At 38.2% G+C, this 26,425-nt stretch overlaps 1 protein-coding gene and 1 pseudogene across 6 annotated transcripts in view; both read left to right on the top strand.

Annotated features, from left to right (window-relative positions):
• The first annotated feature begins 211 nt into the window (after positions 1-211).
• Positions 212-4,050, top strand: LOC148880265 (putative calcium-binding protein CML13 pseudogene; annotated as a pseudogene). 5 transcript variants are annotated; one of them, XR_016104510.1, is made up of 2 exons: positions 212-842; positions 3,682-4,050. The product of XR_016104510.1 is annotated as a putative calcium-binding protein CML13 pseudogene, transcript variant X3 (transcript). The 5 variants fall into 5 exon arrangements; XR_016104509.1 differs by lacking the exon at positions 3,682-4,050 and adding an exon at positions 2,266-2,691; XR_016104508.1 differs by lacking the exon at positions 3,682-4,050 and adding an exon at positions 1,622-2,211.
• Positions 4,051-8,980: 4,930 nt separating this feature from the next.
• LOC148880266 (uncharacterized) overlaps positions 8,981-26,425 on the top strand; it is a 37,614-nt gene continuing 20,169 nt past the window's right edge. The window contains exons 1-6 of the mRNA XM_088962138.1: positions 8,981-9,318; positions 10,031-10,156; positions 11,338-11,436; positions 14,802-14,944; positions 17,292-17,400; positions 18,333-18,440. Coding sequence (XP_088818264.1) covers positions 9,247-9,318; positions 10,031-10,156; positions 11,338-11,436; positions 14,802-14,944; positions 17,292-17,400; positions 18,333-18,440 — 657 coding nt within the window. The 5' untranslated portion in view covers positions 8,981-9,246. The remainder of the gene's footprint in view (positions 9,319-10,030; positions 10,157-11,337; positions 11,437-14,801; positions 14,945-17,291; positions 17,401-18,332; positions 18,441-26,425) is intronic.

Genomic DNA, 26,425 nt, shown 5'->3' on the forward strand with positions numbered 1-26,425 from the left:
CGACTAGGTTTAAACTAACGGGATCGACTAACGACTATGATGCCGGACGGACAAGTCAATCGGTGATCGCCTTCGTGTTGCCACCTCAAACTCAAACAATTCAAATTTCAAAAATAGCAGAAAAGAAAAAGTGAAAAACAAATGCGCCAAGCACCGATGACTCGATGACGATGAGATCCAAACCCGGGAATTCGGAAAGTTCCCGCTTGCTTGCGTCATTATTAACAGGCACTGGCAGGAAACAAGGCGCAGCTACAAAAAGGAGCGCCACACGCTGCGTCACCATTTTCATTACCCACAGAGGATTTTTTTGACATACAGAGAGGCAGAGGAGAAACGATGCGAAAGGATCTCAGCGACGATCAAGTGGCCTCCATGAAGGAAGCATTTTTTCTGTTTGACACCGATGGAGATGGTCGGATCGCAGCATCGGAACTAGGGATCCTGATGCGATCTCTGGGAGGAAACCCTACACAAGCGCAGCTCAAGGACATCATAGCTCAGGAGAATCTTACCTCTCCTTTCGACTTCCCTCGATTCCTCGAACTCATGAGCAAACACATGAAGCCCGAGCCCTTCGATCGCCAACTCCGCGATGCATTCAAGGTCCTTGACAAGGACTCCACCGGTTATGTCGCCGTTTCCGAACTCCGCCATGTACTCACTAGCATTGGGGAGAAGCTTGACCCCGCTGAATTTGATGAGTGGATCCGTGAGGTCGATGTTGGATCTGATGGTCGGATTCGCTATGAAGATTTCATCGTCAGGATGGTTGCCAAGTGAGATTTTATTATACAATCAATACTCACCAGTTCACCCTAATTAATTGCTCCCTGTAGTTGGTATGTTCTACTCTTTCTTTCTTTCTTTCTTTTTTTTTTTTTTCGTTTTGGGTTTTTAGAATTTATTTGCTTTGCGGTGTTGGGTGCTTTCCCCCTTTTTCTGTTTGTATTGTCAATTTAACTAATGGTGATTAATTGGGAGATCTGGGACATCTCGTTGTTGTTCTTGGCGCGTCCGCAGAGTTTATCTGTGTTCATAATGCATAGGCTTGTATGTCCATCCTTGTCTAATTTGAGGGTATTCATATAATTTACAGTTTGTTGGCTTATCTTTTTATGGGTTTACGAAGTCATGTAGAATTGAGACAATGTGGTTGAGTGAAAACTAAATGCAGCATTTTCTTTTTAACTTTTCGTTTTGTGGAGCCATTGACTTCCTTTTGACAGGGAAAATCACCACAAGAGCAAGAAGTAACGAAATGTCAAATGTTAAGAACGCAGTTGGCTTGAGTAGATGTTTAATCTTCCTTATACTGGAAGTGGGTTGTTCATTTTACTTGGCTTGGAAATGGAGCTACAAGAATTGTCTAGTGTTGTTTACGTTGGGGTGGGGGGTGGGGGGTAGTGAACAAAGCTTGGTGTTGTCGTAGGTGACTCTACAATACTAGAATGGCAATTGGAATAAAAAATACTAGAATGGCACTGAATACCATAATGTCCAATAAGAAAGAAATACTATAACGGCATGGTTATCAATCATTATCAGATAGATATCTTGTATTGTCATATGACAGAAGGCCATCTAAATATGTTTTGATTCTGTTCCCCTCTTTTTGCAGTGCTCAGTTAATTCAGTTTATAGACTTAGGTGGGAGCAGGATGACCTGAGCTACAGGGCCTTTAAACTAAGGATACTTCTCATACAAGAAAGTTTGAGCATACCAAACCATGTTTGGACCTGGTTTGGTGTTTGGGCTCTGGCCCAGTAATAACGAAACCCTGCATTTTCAGGTCTGTTGGTAATCATTGATTGGGTACAATACTCTATTGGAACTTCTTTTGGATGATCAGATCATCTTTAAATGGAATTGATGGCCACAGCAATTTGTTTGTCATCTTTATTTAATTGACAGTTGTTGGACCTGGTTTGGTGTTTGGGCTCTGGCCCAGTAATAACGAAACCCTGCATTTTCAGGTCTGTTGATAATCATTGATTGGGTACAATACTCTATTGGAACTTCTTTTGGATGATCAGATCATCTTTAAATGGAATTAATGGCCACAACAATTTATTCGTCATCTTTATTTAATTGACAGTTGCTGTTTGAATACATTATCCATGTATTTCAATTCAACATTTTGTTGGGCATTTAAGGCCCAACTCTTGGTATCGATAATTTATCTTCTAAATGTCATAATCTTGTGCTTATGGGTCGAATGATGCTTTCCCAAATCATTCAAACAATTCTTTCATGGCTGGCAGTTCACTGGTCTGAGTTGTACGGGGAATATCACCATAATCTGGTGCATATGGGATGACAAAAAAAGTATGCATGTTCAAAAACAAATCAAGTTCATTGGAGATGATACAAGGAAGAATTAAATGGTGTTTTTATTCATGGTTAGCTATGAACAAGGAGTTTATTCATGGTAGATTATTTGATGAATTTTTCATTTATATTGCTGAGAACAGATCTTAATCACACTTTTTGCACACTGCCCCACTGTTCAGAGCTTTAGCGCACATGATGTATTTTGTTTTCTATATTTAACATGGTACTTTTCAAAATCAGAAGCAATGATGTAATAAGAGTTGGGATAGCTTGTGTTTGATTGTTTGATTGGGTAAGGTGGAAAAATATGATTTTGTGGATATTTCAGAAAAAAAAGCAATTATTGTTTAAAGGTAGACATTGTGTTGTGGATGTTTATAGATGCCAAATAATAAAGCATAAAATTGAATTTGCAACTATTGGTTGAGTACTGGAATCCATGCATCTCTGACATGGATATGTATTTAGAAGCATCTTATCTAACTGGACATATGGGTTAATATCTTGATTGAGCATGCACTTGGATTTTGGAACAAAACGTTGTCATGCTACACTAAACAAACCTCCAAAATCAAAAGAACTTGTAGACTAAGAATACTTAATAAGAGGAAGATGATAAAATCATAAAAGGTATTGATAGATAAGGGTGCAAGGTATGATAAAAAAAAAAGAAAACGGTGCAAGGTAAAAACATCTTTTATTGAAATGCTAGTATGGCGGTCTTACAATGGTGAAATAATGAATGGTACTGGATTCTTTTTATAAATAGTATGGATTGTATTAATATTATGAAACGACTAAATGAGGGATAGTAGCCCTGAAAACATTTACAAAGTGTGCCTGTAAGTATGCACAGATTGCATACATTCAGATCCTATACAGAACAGCTTAAAAATGATGGAAGGTCAATGATCATTAAAGGAAATAGCAGGCACTCCTACAAAAAGCCTCAGGCTGCCAGCCCAGCTCTTCAAAACTCTTTCCACCTTGCCTAGTAGCTTCCACTGGCTCAGATTTTGACTCAAAAACCCTTTGATTCTGCTCCTTCCAAGCTGACAGATCCTATACAGAACAGCTTAAAAATGATGGAAGGTCAATGATCATTAAAGGAAATAGCAGGCACTCCTACAAAAAGCCTCAGGTTGCCAGCCCAGCTCTTCAAAACTCTTTCCACCTTGCCTAGTAGCTTCCACTGGCTCAGATTTTGACTCAAAAACCCTTTGATTCTGCTCCTTCCAAGCTGACCAATTTAGCTATTGAATATTGAATGACGCTGCATTTGAAAGTAAGTCATAGCTATTGAAAACTACGCTTATGAGACAGAATATTCAATGCTTCAAACCCAGGTAAAGCATGCTTAGTCATCAGGGTCAAGGTATTGTGCTACGAAGTATGGTGGAGAAAAAGGAAAAGTTGAGGATATTGTAGAGAAATATGTGGATGCATACTGGAACCGAAGAGGGAAGAAAGAGTTAGCTTCAATTCGACCAGACAGACACATCATCAATTGAGAACTATGTCTCTTTGTGTGGGATATTCTGAGGTGGTCACTGTACCAGTTTTTGATTATAAATTATTATAAATTGAGACATTATGAACTCTGCATTTGTAGAATGTTGTGATTTAACTCTTGAATATAGGTATTCGTTGTCCACTGTTGGATGATGTATTTATAAGATTCAATAGGGCAAAGAAGGATCTGTTTCTCTAGGTAATGTAATTTGGTTGTCTATAAAAGCTATATTTGAGTAGAGGAGTGCTTAATTCAAGGTTCTGTAGTATAATCATAGATGTATATACTGTTACATGATAAAAGGTTGGTTATAAGTTATGCGACCAGGCCTGTTCTTGCTAAAGCCAAGTCAAGGTTGTGTGAAAATTATAGGTCTTAATGGTACTTTAAACAGTTGTCCAAATTTCAATCAAAATATGAGTCATTTTATGCAAAGAAGCACGGAACAAAGTCTTTATAGAATCAATGATTACAACTAGATGACATCACTGAACCCGGAGGTTTCAGTTCTCATTTCTCTTTGTACTCCTAAGATGACACCACTAGTTGTACTCAAGGTTCAAATACCAATACGTATCGTATCGGGAGCTTTCTGATACCAATACGTATCGTACAAAAGATATTGATACTGCATGCTACTCCTCTACCGGCATATTGGGAGTATTGATGTTTTGAACCTTGATTTATACTGGAGACTTGGGATCATATCCCGCCTGCACCAGGGTTGGAGGTGTTGTGTGTTTGGGGATATCCCCCAATATTACTTGATATGCTGAGGATTTTGTCAGTATGAGTATGGTCAGATGGTGTTTTTTGGTGCTTCCTGGACTCACTTTCGCACTGAATAAGCATTTCACTGTATTTTCCCATTGATTTAAAATTAAATGTTTAGATTTGCAAATTGCATTTGGTTATTTTTAGGCATTTTGTAGTTTAACTAATATTTCTGCATATCATGCATCATCTCCCTTTCTCTGCATATCTAATTTGACTTGGACATTACGAAAGACATTGCCCAATATGTCCTTGTCCCGGCTATCTGGGGGCCTTGGGAGGGGTGAAGTGGATAAAACCCTAACCTTCATTTTTTTTTTGACACAAAGCGGCCGCTTTCAGAACCTCATTCTCATGCATGTGTTTTAAACAACCAGATAAAAAGTTGCATACCTTAACCAGGTCTAAGCATCAGATCCACATGTAAGTTTCCAATATTGGCCTCAAGGACTGCATCTGCATTTGGTTTTATTTTATGTTGTTTCATTCTGAAGGGATGTGATATTAGAAATTCATGCCCTCACCATCAAATACCTCTTTAGCTAATGTGGATACTTGCTGAGCATTGCACAGAGGATCTTAATTTGATAGTTTGTATTGATGTTTGCTGCTGATGTGCAAGTATCATATATGAAGATCAAATTCATCTACTGGAGCATCTGATAGCCACTCGGTGCTTAATCCTATGAGGAATGAGGATACATAGTTGTGTGTAGAATGCAATCAGCTTAAACCTCGCATGACCTAAGTAATCTCACATTCAGACTTGGCTTCTTACACAGTTTTCGTTTGGGTGTAAGGCTGCGTTTGGAAATGATGCAAATATGTGGAGCAAGGTTCAAAAAATCGTTACGTATTGGCCTGTATTGGCCGATATGTATTGTATTGGGAGCACCCCAATACGCCCCTACAGAGGGTGTATCGGGGCCGATATGTATTGTATTACAATCCAATGTAATCTCCGTTGGCTTCAATCTTCGCTTGGGTTTAAATCCACATCATCATCACGTTAGGTAATAGTTAAATAGACGAAAACAGTATATTCTTGTATTGTTTCCCACTTTCCCTCATTTTAAATTTGTTACATTAGGCAAGTATGCCGTATGCAACATAAAACAAGCATTTAAGCGTGTCTCAAATTTTAATCATCGGGCTTCAAAATGTCATTCCCCAACTCAAGATAAAAATGAATTAAAATGGCTTAAAGCACGGTAGAAATTCTCTATTCCATTTTCTATGTAGATTTTTTTTCTTGAGAAAATTATTGATATGGGCATTTCTAAATGTTCCCTTACAAGAAGAGTTGATTACAAATTGTGCAAAAATTTTTCTCTAATAAGAACTCTTATTTTTTTTATATTCGGTGCCATGCACCATTAATAACTTCCCCCTTAGACCCCTTTTCCCCTAAAGTGCTTGTTGCGGGATTTGTTCCACATCAACGCTGGAACAAACCAGTTATCATACCAATGAGCCAGCTCTCGATTGGTTCTCTGATAAGAACATGCATGGTAGCACCTAGCCACCTATATCTTTGTATTCAACATCTGAAATAATTTTTAGGCATTGTTCGTTTATGAAGAGGTCATTTACTTGAGTAAGTGCACTTACTCATATTCTTTTCTATTAAAATTTCCTAGTAAATGAGGCCTTTCAATATTCCCATTTTCTTTTGCCTCACCCATTTTTTCAGGAATGTGGTTAATTTTTCTATGTTTTGTTATTTTTACCCTTGGACCCAAGTCCATGCCTTTTTGGATTATATTGTTTTAATAGATATTTTTGACATTATATTTTGAGCATTTACTCTCCACTCCAGGTAAGTGATACCTGGGGAAAACATATTTACCATGGGTTCCACCTAAATCCTGAAAAAGAATGCGGGAGAGTCAGCTAATGGGAATCACATCCCATTGACCAACTTTTCCCCTACTAAAATCCGCAAAACGAACGAGGCCTTAGATATTTAATGGCTTTTTTCCATTGATTGCTACTATTGTTTTATACCAGATCAACTAGATTCTTCTCTCTATTTTTTCTTTTCTTTTATTGCTTAATTTTATCTATTTAATTTATCATTTATCAATTTTCATTTCTAACATGGTTCTATAAATTTATAATGAAGTATACACTTTATTTTAAATTTATATAAATAATATAAATAATGAAGTAGCATAAATAGGATTTGTGCTAGACTTATGACTTAGTAGGTTTAAGTTTGTAATGAGGAAAGTTGGTGCAAAGTTTCTACACCATTCACTGTCCTTAGTTGTCCTGAGAAATTGAAAATTTGCCTATTTTAATAATTTTTTTACTTTTTTTTTCTATTTTTGCTAGACAAACATAAGGCTGCAAATGGTATTTGATTGAATTCAAATTCAACTTTAATCTCATTAAGGGTAACTTGAATTCAATCCGTTTATTATTAGATCAAATACTCTGGCTGGTTGTAGCATAGACTTGGAATCAAATCTTATTTCCATCACGGTTGAGGGATTAGAAGTTATGGAGGATGGGCTAACCCCCCATGCCACTGGTTGATAAAACCCAATTCAATTCAACTTAAGTATATACTCATATATACTAAAAATTTATATTACATCTATTTGTAAATATATTTTAAATTTCGTGATTTGATAAATTGTCATATAAGTTCAAGTTTGATGTTGAACTCATATTTAGTTCATTTTATTAATACCATACAATATGTTGGTTATTTTTAATCTAATTTACCTGTACTATTCGAAGAAGAAAGGTACCGTGATTCAAAACAGCAAGAAGAAAAAGCACTATAGCCTGGATTAGGTGGTTTAAAATGCACATTGGAGGAAAGAACTCTCTTATTATATGGAGCCTTTTGAAATCACAATGAATTAAATTACCCATGCAAGTTCCAGTACATTAGAAGATGAAGCCGGTTTGGTATTTTGTTAAATGAGCTCATTTCATTTCTATCCTTTTCTTTGGGGTCTTTTCTTTTTTCTGTTTTTTTTTTTTTTGCTAAAGAATCTATAGGTATGACCTATGAATTCAGGAAAAAAAAAGGAACTAAAAATTGAATTATTTTAGTTTCACTTGTCTTACTAAATTCCAGTTAACAAATAATTAGTGTTAAATCCCTTCCTCGCCCAGATATGTATGAAGGCAAGGATGGCAAATACATATAGAGGTTGAGTGTGCATTAGCAACAAATGCCTTTCAAAAATTTATGCTAAAATTTCCAATTCTAATTGATCATCAATTAAAAAAGCTCCATAAGTCAATAGTATATGCTGCTCAGCAAAAATGTTTAGCCAAAAGCAATTGAACATGGGCTAAGCAATTCAAAACGCCCATTTGTACAACTCACTTAAGAACTCTCTTAGCATGAATTAAATGACTCCAAGTCATTTGGGTGCATAAATTGATCTCCTAAAAGAGATTAATTACACAAATGCTACTAAATTAAAATAATAGTGCCCATTTTGGGATTTCACTAAGGCTGTCTAAGGTTTGAAGGAAAAGGTAAAGAAAGGTAGGGAAATCTATACAAGTCCTTCAGGCCAAACACAGTTTAAATTTAATTCAATCTTTATTTATCGGATTCGACTATGATATGGAAAAGTTATGATATCCGAAAAACAACTGACTAATAAATTGGATCCATAAACGTGATAGCAAATAAGGTGTTATTTATCAAAATTCATAAGTAGATTTTGATTGGTCAAAACACTTTCCATACCATATCTTTCCCGTATCATAGATTTTCCCTTATTTTTTATGAAAACTTAGGCTCATTTGGTTTGCGGGAATAGATGTCTGGAATCGGAATAACCAACTATTTGGTTGGGCGGATTGGAATCCCATTCTCATTGCTGGTGGAATAGAATTTCCCCATTTAAGGGAATGACCCCCCTTCGTTGGGGATGAAATCCCATTCCTGCTGATTATAATTTTCATTCCAATTCCTGTCTCAACCAAATAAATTATGAGAATAGACCATTCTGATTCCAATTCCAACTGCAAACCAAACAGACTCTTATTGATTCTATGCTAGATGAAGACTAACTTGCCCATTATATAATATATCATCAGCAATTTTTGTTGGGCAATGCCTTCCTCTCATTCAAAACTAGGGCAAAGAAAAACATATGGGGTTAAGAAATGCTGGTAACCCAGAAATGGGCTTGGACAACAACGAAGAAACTAAGCTTCCATTTACTTCAAGCGTTCAAGAGGGCCCACTAATAATAATCCTCCAGAAACAATCCCAATGGGGCCGAATGGGATGCTGGGCCTTTTGCGTTCAGCTAATACTAACTCGTTGGAACAAGGCTGTCGAACGTAGGCGGCCCAAAAAGCTGATAACAGTTGTTGCGTGCTTGTAACTTGTATGTAACTATGTATCCTACCGTCGTCGAACTTACCAGGAGTGGGTCCATCTAAAGTAATTTTGACAAGGTGTTGAATTTCATAGGTAGAGGTGGAGGAGCGTTACAATCCTCAGTCTGTATCTGGTCTTCTCTCGTCAATCGAATTAATCAGGCAAGAAAGAAGTAGCAACTACAGCTGCAGCTTCCGAGACGGGGGAGAGATCAGACTCGATTAAATCACACTTTGTAATGGGCGAATTCGGTCAGTAGCAATGAAAGGCGTCTTTTCGGCGCCTGGAGATTACATCCACTTTAAGTCTCAAGTTCCCCTCCACAAGATTACTGTACTTTTCTCTCTCTCTCTCTCTCTCTCTGTATATGCGAGAATTTTCTGTGATTCGGTTCTGTTTTTTTCTGTAATTATGATCATGGGTTTCCTTCCTTAGCCTCATGTGCAATTGGGTATCTCATCATATTCATTTTGAATATCTTTCTGTATGTTAGCATTGTTTTTGTCGAAAATAGTCTTGTTCCGCCCTTGATTATATAACTGTCTGATCATCTAATGAATTGGATTTCAAATATTTACCAGCAAAGTTCAACGAATTTTGAGGCGAATATGCTTGAATACACGCTTCTAGGCCATATTTTGTAACTTCGAGTCCTGTCTTTCTCTTTGTAAATTGTAAGACATAAGCTAATGAGCCTAATATCTATTTGTCAAAATATTGTTTTCTCCCTGTTTTGGCGCATTCGCTAATTTTCTGAATGGCGAAGTTAACCAAAATTTGAAATGTGTATGCTTTGAAAATCACTTTGCAGATTACAATGTTAATGCTTTCGAAGATTATATTCTTTTAATTACTCTTCACCATATCCATCAATTCAGTTATTTGATTTTGCTTTTTACGGTTTTTTTATATCTGATATCGTTGATTGCCGAATAGTGTGATTTCCTTGAGGGCGAAAAACTCGTCCTAGTTGTTATTGAATCTAAAAAGAACTCACAAGTTAGTAATGTTATGGATGCTTAATAGTTTCTTTTGCTTCTTGTAGATTGGGTCAAAGCAGTGGCGGTATTATGACTTTGGTCCGAAGGTTGTCCCTCCACTTATCTGTATCCCTGGGACGGCAGGAACAGCTGATGTTTATTACAAACAGATCATGTCACTCTCCATGAAGGTAATACATTTGCCCATTCTTATTGTTGCTGCATAAATAAAGTGCATACTATAATGAGCTTTGCCAATTAATTTAGAATTTTTTCGGTGGAAAATGTTACTCTCAATGCTGAAAATTGACGTAAAGAGTAACCACTTAGACCATATAGTAGAAAAATCTAGGTAAAAATATTTAACAAACAGTAATGTTATATCCATAGGCAGATAAAAAAAATGCAGTTGTGATCTAATTGCTCTTGCAAGTGAGTTCCTTCCTTTCGAGATCAGGCTAATCAGCGCTTCCAAGTTCCAACACTTTAAACAGGCTTCTTTATGAGCCATACAAATCTTCTTCATGATAGTTACAGAATTTTATTCAGGAAATTGTTTAGGAAAAATACCCAGTGAACATACTATTTCAGAAAATATTGAGCAAACCCATTGTACTTACTACTTAAGAGTTTACATCTCATTGTTCTGATTCACTTCCTTGTGGATAGAAGAAATTGTCATAAGCTGGACGCAATCTAGAATAAGGGTCAGTCATCATATACATGAACCATGGGTGATGATTCTTTTGTTGCCATCTAGAATATCAAAATCAACTTGGATACATGATTTATTCTTATTTTAGTTTAGCTAGAACTAGAAGTGAATCATTGAAAATGTAGGTAAATAATCATTAACTCCCATCAAGTTCAATGGACCTGTCAGTGGAGAGGTTGGTTACAAACTGAATTATTATATCTTTTCCTCCTTGTGTGCATTTGATCTGCCTTGCCCTAGTATATACTTGGTGCATTGCTTGCCTAGAATTTAGAAAGTTGTCCAATGTGCCTGCAATCCCCACATTTATAGTTTATACACATGCTCAAAGACCACTATTAATGGAACAATGTTGCATCATTGCCAAACTAGAATCATCTGGATGTAGGTAACTGGTGCATATTTATTATCAATTTAGCACAATAAAGAACAAAAATTCCTATTCCATATGATGACTCTTGCTAACAAAAACTAGAGGTGACAAAATTCTTTTAGAGAATGATCTTGGATTTACTTAACATTATCTACAAATGGTTATTGGCTTGGCTATGAGTTTTTTTTTTTTTTTTTTGCAGATTCCTATTTTACTGTTTTGTCTTGTTGTATTTATATCATTGGTAATCAACTGAAAAAATGTGATTGTAAATTTTGTTTCAGGGATACAGAGTAATTTCTGTTGATATACCACGTGTATGGAGTCATCATGAGTGGATTCAAGCATTTGAAAAGTTCTTGGACGCTGTTGATGTTCATCATGTAAGAATATAATTTGCTTGTTCATTTCTATTTTTGTTTGTTATTTTCTAGTTTTTTATCTAGGCATGTTATCCATTTCGAAATTTACACACCATTCTACAAATCTGACTTTTGTGCTCATTCATAAGTCAAATTGCTTTCATTTGGTTTCTTATGCCTCTACTTGTGTGAATGTCACATTCATGTACTTCATGTGGTTAACAAATTTTACAATGTTAAGAATGTCTTAAATGAGCAAGCCATCAAGACAGCATATCCTTCATAATTACAACATAGGAGCCCTTGGCATCATTCTCAATAGTGGTAGAGTAGAAATTCATGCTAGCTTTACATTTATCATACTCCTAGTTGTCATAAGGATAAAATATGGGGGATGGTGGAGCCACATTGTGATGTTATTGTATAAAGAAAGAAGGTTAGTAGAACTGAAACAAGTACAGTGATTGATTGCATTCTAGTTTTACTTTGATCCTACACCTAGTTGTCTTAACGATAAATAGGGGGGGGGGGGACTCCACATTGTGATCATGCTATGTGATTATGAAAAGAAAGAGGGCTAATAATAGTTGTCAAGGCGACGCCTAGGCGACAAGGCGCCCTTTGAGGCTCGCCTCGCCCAATCACCTAACACTTTTCTACTTCCTACTATAAAATACTTTTTCATTCATAAGTTTTTGAGATTATAATTATAAAATAGGCATTATTAAACTAAAATAATCATTTTGTGTGTTTATCCAGTAAGGAAGAACAAAAAATTTTATCTAATCAGCACATTTTCCTCTTCCATATATTCTTCTTCTACTTCCTTTTCTTCTCATGAATATGTTCTTTTATCTAATCAGCACATTTTATCTAATCAGCACATTTTCCTCTTCCATATATTCTTCTTCTACTACCAATACTTTTTATTTTCTTCTTTTCCTATAACAAAAATAAGGGTTCAGCCCCTATATTTTTTGAATTTTATTTCCGTTCTTCCTTTTCTTCTCATGAATATGTTGATTTTCTATATTTCAATATGAAATTTATACTTTTCTTATGAAAACCATGAATAATTATTAAAGAAATATGGTTATGGTACCTAGGGAACTACCCTAGGATCTATTTTTTAACATAAAAAAATTCATCGCCTAAGCGACGCCTAGGCGCCCCCCTAGGCAACTAGGCGACTAGGTGCCCCCCAGTCGCCTAGCCTCGCCTGGGCGCCTTGAAAACTATGAGGCTAATATAATTGAAAATAAGTAATATGAATTAAAATACCCACAGCAGAGTGACTTTTATCTTTACAATATAAATAGTAGGTTCAGCCATATTTCTGTTTAAGAATGAGAAGACTGTAGTGGATTGCACACTCTAAACTAAATCATCTAATGCATGTTTCAGTTATCCAAGGTTCAGATAAAAATGGGAAAAACTGAAGTCTAGAGTGTGCAAGAAACCCAGTGGGTTTCCATGGGGGGAGAGGCCTTTGTATGTCCAGTTTCCTAGACTCTATTCTATCTCAAGGCACAAATTCAAACGTATAGCTGATATTATGTCCCTAGTCCTCCTCAGGTATCACCTAAGATTCTGATTTTAGGAAAGGTCTTAGAGACTGAGAGTGATGAGGTTTTCGTTTTCCTTATACACCAAAGGGTGTGTTCCTTGTCTGTGATGGTTTAGACAATAGGGTAGTCTCTCAAGTCATCTAGTTTCTTCACTTGTGCCTCTTTTTTCTGAAGACCTTGATGAATTTCCATTGTTGACTATACCTATTCCGGTCAAAGCTATTTGGGTGGTCCCACTCAGCCTAAAGAGTAAGGATAAAACTTTTTGTTGGGAAATCTTCATTAACACCTCTTAAATGCACAACAAAAAAAGACTAATTGATGCTCATGGGTATATCTTATGCCTTAAGAATGGTGAGACATCTATCACCCTTTTCTCTCTTGCCCCTTCTCCATTAATGTATTGAATCATTTATTTCTTCCTTTTGGTTCATCTTGGTCTCTACCAGAAGACTTATGGATGGATCTCTTCTATGGTCAACTGATTACATTAGACATAAAAAGAAGCAAATGGCAATGTACCAGGGCAGCATTTTTTTTTTTTGAGAATTTGGAGTGAGTGAATGCAAGAATATTTGAAAATAAGTAGCAACTTGTGGAAGCCATAATAGTCTTGGCTATGGTAAGAGTGGCTTGCTGGGTTTTAAATTCAAAGGGGTAATCATGGATGCTAGAGGATGGCTTTCAATAGCAAGATACTTACTGAGGAGACAATAAATGAATCAAGACTGGATAATCCTAGAAGAGGGAGGACTAAAACTGAATGGCTGCTGTCTAGAGAATTTAGGAGTTAGGTCCATCAGGGATAGGTAGTCTGTTTAGAGACCAAACAGGTATAACATTATTAAGCTATTCTGGTCCATTCAGCCTTGGCAATTCAACAAGGGTAGAACTAATAGCATTGCTACAGCCTCAAAATAGCTTCTTCAAGGGGGTGGAGGGACTTGCTGGTGGAAGCTGATTGTCAAGTGACAAGTGGTCATTGACTGAAAGAGCTCAATGAGAGAAGCAAAATCTTCAGTGTCTAATCTGTATTTTTGATTCAGATGGAGTTGCAAATGAAAGAGCTGATTCACTAAAAAGAAATGGAGTTAATAGGGAAGTGTTATGGGATTAACCAGGGTCTGTAACTGATCTGTAACAGCAGGTGATTTTTCAGATTCTTTTTCTTAGCTTGTAACTGTATTACCCTTTGTATTGCCCTTCATTTCAAAGACCTTAGAATTCTGGGCTTACATTTTTCATTTTATAACATTAATAACATTAATAAAATGTGATTTCTGTCACTGATAAAAAGAATGGTCAGGTTTTGAGCCATTCAACATCCACTATTGTATAAACTTTTAACATAACAAACCGATGGTGGGGCATGGGGATAGCAGAACTATGAGCAATGGAAGAAGAGAAAAAATAGCAATATCCATATGATATCAAGAGAATTTCCTTTCAGGAAAAGTGTATGTGTGCATCTATGTGCATGTGTATCTCAAAAGTTGGTAAATCCAATTTAATAAACAAGACACCTTATGAACTAAAATACAATTAAAATCAGCCAAAATCCAATAGTTTTGAACAATTCTCACACTCAAAGTAAACTGATGGACCAACAATTTCACCCATTAATTCTCAAATCCTAAACATAGCAAAGTAAACATAGAGAAGTATTACAGGTTCCTAATTGTGATTTAGTGTTATGTAACTCTTATTCAGTGTTAATGGTGATTTTTTCCATAATTGTAAACATCTTTTTTCCATTATGGTGTTTCTTCTTGACAGCCCGAGTTTCTCCTGAATGGTCTGATCAATCTTATTTAATAGGTACATCTTTATGGAACATCATTGGGAGGCTTCCTAGCTCAACTTTTTGCACAGTATCGTCCAAGACGTGTTCGATCATTGATACTCTCAAATTCATTTTTGGAGACACAGAGTTTCTCTGCTGCAATGCCGTGGTCCCCCATGTATGTTTTTAGCAGTCATAGTTAATTAGATGACCAGATTGCTTAATCTTTATTGTCTTGAATATTTTGACCACATGGTTTCTTACATTTAGTTCTCATTGCAAGGGTATCTATGCAAAATTTAAGCACTCAAACCTTCTCCTTTTTTTTAGATCAATTCTAACTTCAGAGATGCTTTTCTCAACACAGATAAATACATTTGATTGAGTCTATTAGGAATCATGCAGATCACTCTCATTATCTATTTTATAAATTGGTTATCGACTAAGAATGTTTTTAAGTTGTATGTTTTACAAAACGTTTGGTGAGAATCCTTGTTTTGCTACCTATACCCATTGTTGGCTAACCTTTTCCAACTTTCCAAAGGAGAGATGGATATTCCATAAACATTGACATTCATAACAAGACGAATATTAGCATGTCCTATTGATATTCCATTAAAAGGATGAATAGAAGGTGCAGGAAACTGACCTTATCAACTCTACTGTCAGTATGTCCTTAAATGCTGAACTAAAATATCAGTAGGTCTAAATGACCCGCCGTCTGAATGATGTCCATCTGAAAGGGCTTTGATTTAATAAAGCCATTCATCTAGGCTTCCTTTTTCCATTCCACGATGGCAAGCAACTTCTTTCAAGTATGGGGGCTATACAGTTCACAGATCATTTTTTCTTTTCTCTCCCATACTAGACAAACTTGGGGGAGGGTGAGGGCGAGAATGAAGATGAGATTTAATTGTAACTATATCCACTGACATTACCAGCAGAGCCAGCTTCCACCTTTGCTAGCTAGATTTTCCTTCCCATCAGGTATCTGGATGGCTTAAAAACCATTTGCTAGACTTGTACTCTACAAAACTAAATTGCAGGTTTTCAATAATGCTCTGATAATAGGAGGATATGGGTTGTGATTCCTAAAGGAATATTCTTGGTTAAGTCTTGCTGTTTAAAGCTCATTTTTTGGGGAGGTTTCCCCATTCCCTTCAAGTCTGTTTCATCTCAAAAATCCCTGTGATGGTTTCCTTTCTAATGTGGATTGTGTTCTTAGGCAAAAGCATTGACTTTATTATTTCAAGATACAGGGTATTTGGAAGGTATTTGTTCAATGCCATTCATGTGAATGTCCAATTACTTATTTCTTAGTTCATTTCTCTTTTTCATCAAATCTTTCTTCTTTTTTTTTTTTTTTACTCAGTAGCAATCAAATAGCTTAATTAAATTACAGGGATATTTGGGACCATTGGTGTTCCAAGTATAAACGCTGCCACATCCCTCCCCCCTTTCAACTAGTGCTATGCATCTTCATTTTTCTTAATATAAAAGATTTTTATTAAAAATAAAGAAAAATGAGATTTTTCTTCCTCTTCTTTCTCCATTTTTTCTCTCATCCTCCCTCCGCTTAAGGAGGCTTACGCCTCCTTGTGTTTGGGAGGCTTAACTATGCCTCACGCTTCTAGGTAGTGGAACGCCTCACGTCACGCCTCCGTGTTTTAAAACATTGCTCATAACATGTCTATATTTCCAAGATTTCTACTTCTTATAAACCACCCCATAATTATCTGAGTCCCCTTCCACCAGTAAGTCTGTGAAATTTGAAGATTTAGCCAGTCTCACCATAGGTCAAAGTAACTGATAATAATTCTGCATAGAGCTGAATCGCCATGGTTTGTGGGTCTAGAAAATAAGGCTAGTATTCTTCCATCAGAATTCCTGAATATCGCCCTTACTCCTAAGGCTCATGAGTTTCCCAGGATGCATCCATCAAAATTTAACTCAATGGTATTAATGGCAAGGGGTTCCTAGATGCGAGATTCTTTCTCATGTAAGAGCATGCTACAGCCTGCTAATTTCTAATGATGTTATCATCAGTTGGAAAAGGGGGTGAACACTTTCAAGGGTTTCATCTGATGGCAATGTTCTGAATGAGAATCTGTCCTTTCAAATGTATCTTCATTCACTAAATGTTGGAGTGAGTTAATGGACTAAGTGAATGTTTGAAGTAAAAGTTATCCAATTAAAAAGGCGATTGGAAATTTGAAGTTCAACAAATTTTGTAACAGGAGAAGCAAGCATTATCTATATTGCCTACCATGATGTATAGGATGTATCTTGTAAAAATGTCAGAGATGACTAAATATATAATCTGTTTGTATGAATTATCCATATTGACAGAGAGGAGACTTGTTAATTTTAGCTTACTTGCTAATCAGTATTAATACATAGTTCACATCTCACTACCAAATTCTCTTAACCAACCCATTTCTTTTTTTTTATTTATTTATTTTATTTTATGCACTGCTTGTTTCCAAAATCTTGCTTGGTTAATCTGTCATCTGTCTTCTTTGCAGTGTTAGCTGGACCCCTTCCTTTTTGCTGAAGAGATATGTCTTAACAGGAATTCGTGATGGTCCACATGAACCATTTATTGCAGATGCTGTAGACTTTGTTGTTTCCCAGGTAAAATCAACAAAATGTACAAATATGTCCTTCCAAGCAAATGTTCTTAGTAATTAAGTGTTTAATACGAAGCATATTGTACTAGGTCCATTTATTCTAAGTGTGTTGGGAAAACACAAAGGACATTGAAGTAGTAAGAAATGATTTAAGTGCTCATAAATGGATATAGCATTAAACAGAAATGGCGAAACAGGATTCATGTAGCCGACCCTATTATAGTTGGGAAAAGGCTTTTGATGATGATGATGATGATGATGATATCTGTGTTGGGAAAGATATGGTTTGGTCTACCTTCTTGTGAATCTTCTTTAATTGAAAGCGAAGTTACATCATACAGGTGTGAGTGTTGGAATCTATGGGATGAAATATTGATTAAGCCAAAAATATAAAAAAAAAGATTCAGTGACTTGGAGTATATTTTTTAGTTTTTAATAACATATTCTTTATGTTGTAATAATTATTGGGAAAGAAAAAATTAAAGATAGAAGCATAAATTTATGAAAATGGCATTAAACCATTAAAATGGCACACAATTAATCATACTAACTTATCAAGTATGACAAATAAACATCGTGCCCAAATTTTATCATATGATTTCAAGGTTCTTAGTCACATATTATGGATTCGACAAAGAGAAGAGTCCCTGTCAACATTATGTTGATTTCAATGTGTACATGTCTGTCATGCTCACACACATAGCACCCACTTTGAAGTGTCCATGTAGCATAGAATGAAAATAGAAGCTTGAGTTGTAGAGAGAGGTTTTGGATATAAATCCATAATTTTTTTAATCACTACATACCTACATTTTCTTTCCTTTTTTGTGTGTTTCCACCATATTTACAACTTTACGAAAGCTTTTTATTTTGCACTGTAACACGAGCAAAAACTGTTTATTAATGTTTTCTAGTGTTTTTCTTGTACCATGACAGGTAGAGACACTCTCAAGAGATGACCTGGCATCAAGATTAACTTTGACTGTGGAAACCACTTCAGTTGGACCTCTCTTGGTTTCAGATTCATTTATTACTATAATGGATGTATGAAACTCAAACTTATGGTGCCATGTTTTTGGTTTGCAAGTTTATACACAATGCTCCTGGGAAACAACCACTCCTCGTAGTTCTTTATGCGCATTGACAGTTTCCAAACCAAAGCAAAAAGGGGGAAACCTGAAAGAAGTTTTATTATGGAACTACATGAACTAAACATAAGAGAAGATTCTGTAAGCTTTTCATGAACGTAAAAATATCTACATAAATATCTAAAAAGTTAATAAGAAAAGGTAAACATAGCCCAATCCCTCCCAAGCAATAAAAGGGTAGAGAAAGGCTGATTAGTTTGTGGTCCCACTGGTTTATTTATTATTGATGTTATTTTTTGCTACTAGCTTTTAGCTTTATCTTTTCTTTCTTTCATATTGGAGGTAGGGGTATTCCTGTCATTGTAACATCTTTTATTTGTTTAATATAAATAGCAATCTGTGGCGGTGGGAGCTCATTAGACTTCTGCACCCCTTCTCTCATTCTTTTGTCTTCTCTTTTTCTTCTTCTTCTTCTTCTTCTTCTTCTTCTCTCTTGTTTCTCTGTTTTTATCTGCTGTTTTCTTATTAAAACAAATCAGATTATCTTTGGTTACTGTCAACTTGGTATCAGAGCCAAGTTTAAGATCGATTAGGGTTCTCATGTAGGCCTAATCCCGCCAGCCACATGAGGATTTTTTAGGGCTGGAGATTACAGCTTTACTTGCCCTTGGAGGTCATTGGAGACTACTGGAGGTGCCCAAGGTGTTTGGGATCTTGGTGATTTGCCCGGTGATCAGGAAGAGTCAGAGAAACAGGTCGGTTTGTATTCTTAAATCAGTGTTTGAAAGTGGCGCTCAGACTTCTCTGGGTAGGTTTCACCTTCTTGTTCAGACAGACACCTATTAGAAGTATTTTAGAATCCTCTGGAGAGAGCGGTTATCAGTTTTAGGTTTTCTCCAGGGCTGATTCTAGGGTTTCATCAGGAGAGTGATCAGCTATGGACTGAAACCTTCTTTTCTCATCTGCTATTCCTCTGTCTTGGATTCCAGGAGAAGCTTGTGAGATGTTTCTGTGTGAAGATTACTGGACAGCTCTTGAAAGGACTGGTTTGTGAAAAAAAGGGTAAAATTGTGCAGTTTTTACTACTATGTGATTTCTTTGGGGTATACTCAGCATGGAAACAACTGGGAATGAATCTAAATCCTATGGAGAAGGACCTATGGTTGATGGAAGTGTTGTTGACAACAACTCTTTTCAGATTACAACTGTGAAATTTGAAGGAACAAATTATTTAGAGTGTGCTCAATCGGCCATGATGTCTATTGGAGGAAGAGGCAAATTGGGATATGTGACAGGAGACAAACAAAACCAGCAAAGGAGAATTCATCTCATGCTAAGTGGGTTCAAGAAAACTATCTTGTTATGACTTGTCTATGCAATTCCATGCAGCTCCATATTAGCAGGAACTATCTTTGGGCAAAGGCAACTATAGAAATTTGGGATAATATGAAAGAAACCTATTCTTAGCCCCTTAGTGTTAGGGCATATGAGCTGAAAAGTGAGCTGGACAACCTTAAACAGGGGGAGAAACCTGTATCTGTTTACTTCTCCACCCTAAAGTCATTGTGGCATAAGATAGATCACTTGGAAACAATTGAGTGGGAGAGCCAAAGGGATACAACAACATATGGGAAGCTAGTTGTGAGACAAATAGGGTGTTTGAGTTCCTTGTTGGATTAAATTCAGATTATGATATTGTGAGACGACTTCTTACTGGAGATAGCATCACTTATCTTAGGCTTACTCCATCGTACATAGTGAGGAGAGTAGAAGGAAGGCTATGCTATAGATTCCACATATGGAATTAACTTTAGCTGCTATAAAGCCGAAATTTGGAGGAGATATGGAAAAGGAAATGAAGGAGGAAAAGAGTGAAGTGTTTTGTGATTACTGTAAGAAACTAAAACACACCACGGATACTTGTTGCAAGTTTCGCCCTCAACTTATTCTAGCAAGGCTCAAGAATAAGAAAGGGAATGCCAACACAACTGTGACTACAGAGGCTCCATCCACATCTAGTAGAAGATCAAGTTCTCTTGATGCCTTGGTTGTAATCAGAGCCACCTTATTGTAGAGTGATGTTGGTATTACTAGACAGTCTCACCAATTATTATACCTCCTACTCCTTCATCAACTTTTGCACACTTAGGTACAATGGCTACTACCTATAGGGGTGAGCAAGAAAAACCGAAAAATCAAACCGAACCGATGAAATTGAACAAAAAATTCCAGTTAACTGAACCAGTTAGTTTCGGTTTGGTATTTTTAGAAAACCAAAGGTACCCAGTTTCGGTTAACCCATATGGAAAAGCTGCGGTTAACCAAACTGACCGGTATACATATATTTCTATATATTTTATGTATATTTATGCATATTATATATTATATATTTTTTATATATTATAAATTAATAAATGTACATTATATATTTGGGCTGAATGGGCCTTAGTGTTCTTTATTTCTTTTAAGTAGTATTTAAAAGTTGTGTTTTGTAGTTGTGGGCCTTCTTTTATTTTCTTTAATTATTTCTTTAGTGCTGGCTGCCCCATTAAGGGCATCCAAGTAATTGTATTCAGACTTAGTATTATTAATAAAAGTGATGAAAGGGGGCTAGAGAGAGAGGTTCAAATTCTTTCTCTCTTCCCTTCTTTTCTTCTTCCATAACCTGTTGAGGCCCCAGTCCATGTGGTAGCTGAGGCCCACACCACTAGCCAGCTCGGGGGCTAGCCCATGTTGCCGACTGAAGCCCACGAGAAGCACAACCCAATGAAAGGAGCCAAAAGTTCACCCATTCATTTCATGTACACAAGGAAGACACATTAGCCATGCACATGTCTCATGATATCCTTGTAATCCTTATAAATAGTTGTGAATAAAGGAGTAGGTCTGACCTGGCTTATTTTATCATTCTTCTTCTTCTTCTCTTCATAGGAGGTTAGGTCTCCCTCGAAGAGACCTCTTTGGTGGTTAGTATCCCATCAAATTGGTATCAGAGCAACCGACGGAAGCAAAATGATGAACATGAGATCCTCAGCGATGGAGGGTCGAGTTGACAAGATTGAAGAAGAGCTTCGCAAGGTGTTCGGGGAGCTGAAGGAGTTGAAGGATTCCAATTTAGTAGTGTCCAGAGAGTTTCAGAGATCGTCTCATTCCAACCTGCGCGAAGGAGATAACGAAGGCTCCAGCCACTCCGGCCACTCGCACGCAGGTTCCAGATTCGGAAGGATGGCCAAGTTGGTGTTTCCCACGTTCTTAGGTGAGGATCCTATTTCCTGGATATTTAAAGCAAAAATATTCTTTGAGATAAATTTAATCCCGGGGATCGGCATGTGCTGATGGCTCTGATCCATTTGGAAGGAGAGGTCATCCGGTGGCTTCAGTGGTATCGACGTTCCAACGCTCAGATTGGGTGGATGGAATTTACAGAGGTCATTTGTCACCGTTTCGGACCATCAGGGTTTGAGAACTTTGACGAAGCTCTATCGAGACTGAAACAAATGGGGACAGTGTATGCCCTTAGCTCCAATCAGATTGATGTACAGATACATGTGGGCTTATTTGAGGTCATTGTTGGGGTCCCATGCCATACAAATTGAACCTAAATGGGCCAGCAACTATCTTGGGACGTGAGCCACTTGCTTAATGGGCCTAAGGCCCATGATTAATGGGATTAATCAAGATGTCACATGACAACTTAAGCAATCATGTGACATGGGCGAATATGGGTTTGGAGCACCCATTCTCATAAGAAGATAAGACCTATCCACTAATAGAGTCCAAATCCAAATAAAGATTTGGATTACAAACCTCCTAATTCGATTAGGAGAGGTGTTCCTTAAGGATTAAGAGAAGAGGAGATCGAATTGCTCCAGACAACTCTGCTTTCAGTTCTCTCTCTTTGCTCTTGCCGCCCAGAAACCTTAGTTCGATCTCCAGTTTCTTGGACCGATTTTGATCAGTTCTACCTCTGATTTTTACAAGAAAAATTCAAAGAAATTTTGTGCTAACCTCCCTTGTTCGATCCATACAGTTCGATTGCAGTTTTGCTAAAAATTGCGTTGCTGAACCAGCTTCATTCCAAGCTGCGCCATCTTTAGTGGAAGCTAGTTTTGGGATTCAATTTGGGCGTGAACTACCTCTTTGGGAGCTACATATGTGAAATCTGTATCAGGTATGCATATCACTCATTTTGATTTCAAATCTGATCCGGTTTTGGTGCAAGGACGATCCTAGAAAAATGCAGTTTTTCTGAAACTAGGGAATACGAATCCCGAAAGGCTGAAAATTTTTTTTGAAATTTTGCCCAACCATCTAGCATGGTTCGGCCATCCATATGATGGATCTCACCTTCCTTCAGTAAAGGCCCTACAACCGGTCACCGTAAATGCGGTGGCCCACTTAGCCCGCCTGCATGAAGAAAGACTGAACAAGCTTAGATGGGTAACTAAACCAACCCCGGCTGGACCAATCATCAAGACTCCCCCGACCAAAACTGATCCGGGTCCGTCCAGACCGGTCGGACTGAATGGTTTACCCCTTAGGCGACTTTCCTGGGTGGAGATGTAGTTACGTTGCAAGCGTGGACTCTTCTCTAATTGCGATGAAAAATTCAGACCTGGGCACCATTGCAAGAAATCCCAACTTTTCCTATTGGAGCCGGAGGATCCTAAGGAGGGTCTCGCTGTTGAAGACGGGACCTTGGAAGTTGACGAGGAATCTACAGAGCAAGGGCCGGAGATCTCCCTTCATGCCTTGACTGGCTCTTCCTCACCTCAAACCATGAAGCTTAGAGCGGTGATCAAAGGTAATCAAATGGCAGTATTAGTGGATAGCGGGAGCTCTCTAAATTTTGTTTCAAAGTAGCTAGTTGACCAGCTTCATTTAGTGGTGGAGCCCATGCCAGCCTTGTCAGTCCATGTAGCTAATGGACACAAACTTGGTTGTGACAGGGTTTGTAAAGTGGTGAAAATCAAAGTGCAAGGGCACTTACTCCAAACTGATCTGCACCAGTTGGAGTTAAGGGGGCCTGATGTGATTTTGGGCATCTAGTGGCTTCGATAGTTGGGCCCAGTGACTTGCGATTGGGCTTGTCTGACCATGTATTTCATAGTAGATGGGTAAAGTTGCACACTCCAAGGCCTCGACCCGGGGCCCCCATTGCAAGAAGAATTAAGCCTGACAATCAAACGAAGGCACCATTTCTCCCCACCTGTCATTCTCTATTTGGGAGGCCACCCTGTGGGACACACTCTACCATCCACCAAGTTCAGTGGGCCTAGGACGGGACCCCACAGAATTATCCAGGCTGCTGCAAACTTACCAAGATATTTTCCAAGAGCCCATGGACCTCCCTCTGAAGTGGAACCAAGACCATAAGATTCCCCTCATGCCAGGAGCAGGACCGGCTAATGTAAAACCGTACTGCTATCCCCATTTTCAGAAGTCTGAAGTTGAGAAAATTGTAGCTGACTTGAAGAAGGGAATGATATAGCCCAGCTCCAGCCCTTTTTCCTCTCTCATCCTGCTAGTCAAGAAAAAGGACGGCACATGGAGATTCTGTGTAGACTACCGGGCCTTGAGCCACATCACTGTAAAGGAAAAATTTCCCATACCAGTTATCAATGAGATGTTGGATGAATTAGGAGCTGCCATGGTGTTTTCCAAACTAGACTTGAGGGCCGGATACCACCAGATCCGGGTCCACCTGCGGAATTCCGAACTCACAACAGTCACTATGAATTCCTGGTTATGCCCTTCGGGCTAACTAACGCACCGTTCACTTTTCAAGCTTTAATGAATGATATATTTCGGCCTTACCTCAGGCGACTCATCCTGGTATTCTTTGATGACATCTTGGTGTACAGTGACAGTTGGGAGTCTCATCTACAACATCTGAAAGTTACTTTGGGGGTCTTGAGGCAGCATTGACTTTACGCCAAGAAAGACAAATGCCTATTCGACCAGATGGAGGTGCACTACCTAGGCCATATTGCCTCTCAAGGCCAGGTTAGAATTGACCCTGACAAGATTGCAGCCGTAGTTAACTGGCCCATTCCAGTTAAAGAATTACAGCCTGGTGGCTGGCCCACTGACCCAGCTACTCAAAAAGAATGCATTTCTCTGGAATGACCAGGCCGAAGCCGCATTCTAGGCTCTCAAACAGGCCCTGTCCACACCACCCACTCTTGCCTTACTGGACTTTTCACAAGAATTCGTAGTAGAGTGTGATGCATCTAAATCCAGAGTGGGAGCAGTCCTCATGCAATAGGGAAGACCCATTGCCTACTTCAATAAAGCATTATCTACCCAGACCCAGCTGAAGTCTACCTATGATAAAGAGCTGATGGCGGTTGTCCTCTTGGTGTTGAAGTGGCTATCCTATCTGTTGGGCCATTCCTTTGTCATCCGTACTGATCACCAGAGACTCAAGCACTTGTTAGAACAACCAGTACATAGTCCAGATCAGAAGAAGTGGTTGTATAAGTTGTTGGGGTTTGACTATCGAGTAGAGTACAGGCCCGGCACAATGAACAAAGCGGCGGATGCTTTGTTCCGCAGCCATGAAGTGTCCATGTTGGGCGAATCCCGTCCCTAACTTTCCTATCTTGACCAGGCTCAAGGAAGAAGCCCACCTGGACGAAACAATTCAGAAGCTTGTTCAGAAACTTAAGGCAGATCCCGCTACAACCCCAGGGTTCCACTTAGTGGGGCCAGATCTTTTCTTTAAAGGACATCTGGTGATTGCAGCCCATTCGAAGTTTCTCCTGGAGTTGCTTCAGCTATTTCACTGTTCTGTCCTGGGTGGCCATTCGGGAATACTCTGGACCTACCGAAGGGTAAGCCAGCACTTGTTTTGGTCAGGGATGAAGAAGGTCGTCCAGCAGTTTGTAGCACAGTGCCCTACTTTCCAATGTTACAAATCTGATCACCAAACTCCGGCAGGATTGTTGTAGTCCCTTCCAATTCCAGGACAGGTATGGGAAGATATAACCATGGATTTTATCACGGGACTTCCAATCTCCATGGGTAAATCAGTGATCATAGTAGTTGTGGACAGATTTGTGGTGATTCGTGGGGATTGGGAGAGAGAGAGAAAGAGAGAGAGAGGGAGAGAGAGGTACGGTTGAGAGGAAAAAGTCACTACTGGCAGCCGCCAGTTTTCTATTTATATTAACTTCATAAAAGAGTCTGAAATTACAAGTATGCCCCTGGTGACATATCTTAGAAATAAAATAATAAGGAAAAAGGAAAGAAGAAGAAAAAAAAACAAGTAACTGTAACTGTAGCTGTAGCTATTAAATAAGCCTTACAACACTCCCCCTCAAGTTGGGCTGAAGATGTCTGTCATGCCTAGCTTTTCACATAACTCATTGTGCCGCGAGCACAAAGCCCCTTTGTAAGGACTTCAGCAAGTTGTTCCTTGGAGTTGACATAAGGGATGCAAATTTCCTTTTTTTCCAGTTTCTCCCTTATGAAGTGTTTGTCCACCTCAATATGCTTGGTTCTCTCATGTAGGACTGGATTGCTGGCGATGTTTATTGCAGTCTTGTTGTCACAGTAAAGGGACATAGGGCTGTGAACAACAACTCCAAGCTCCCCTAAAAGGTTCTTTAGCAAAAGGACTTCAGCCACCCCATGTATAGCTCTATATTCAGTTTCAGCACTTGACCTTGCTACCACACTTTGCTTCTTGCTCTTCCAGGTCACCAGATTTCCTCCTACAAATGTGCAATACCCACTAGTGGACTTTCTATCATCAACAACTCCTGCCCAATCAGCATCTGTACCACTTTTAGGTGATTGTGTTTACTGAATAGTAGGCCTGTTCCTGGATATTTCTTCAAGTATCTAAGAACTCTTTCTGCTGCCTCCATGTGTGGCTTCTTAGGAGAGTGCATAAACTGGCTCAGGACCCCAACGGAGTAGGCAATGTCTGGACGG

Source organism: Nelumbo lutea, chromosome 1 (genome assembly GCF_056320005.1).
Source record: "Nelumbo lutea isolate HS-2025 chromosome 1, American lotus-T2T, whole genome shotgun sequence".
In the NCBI taxonomy this organism is placed as follows: domain Eukaryota; kingdom Viridiplantae; phylum Streptophyta; class Magnoliopsida; order Proteales; family Nelumbonaceae; genus Nelumbo; species Nelumbo lutea.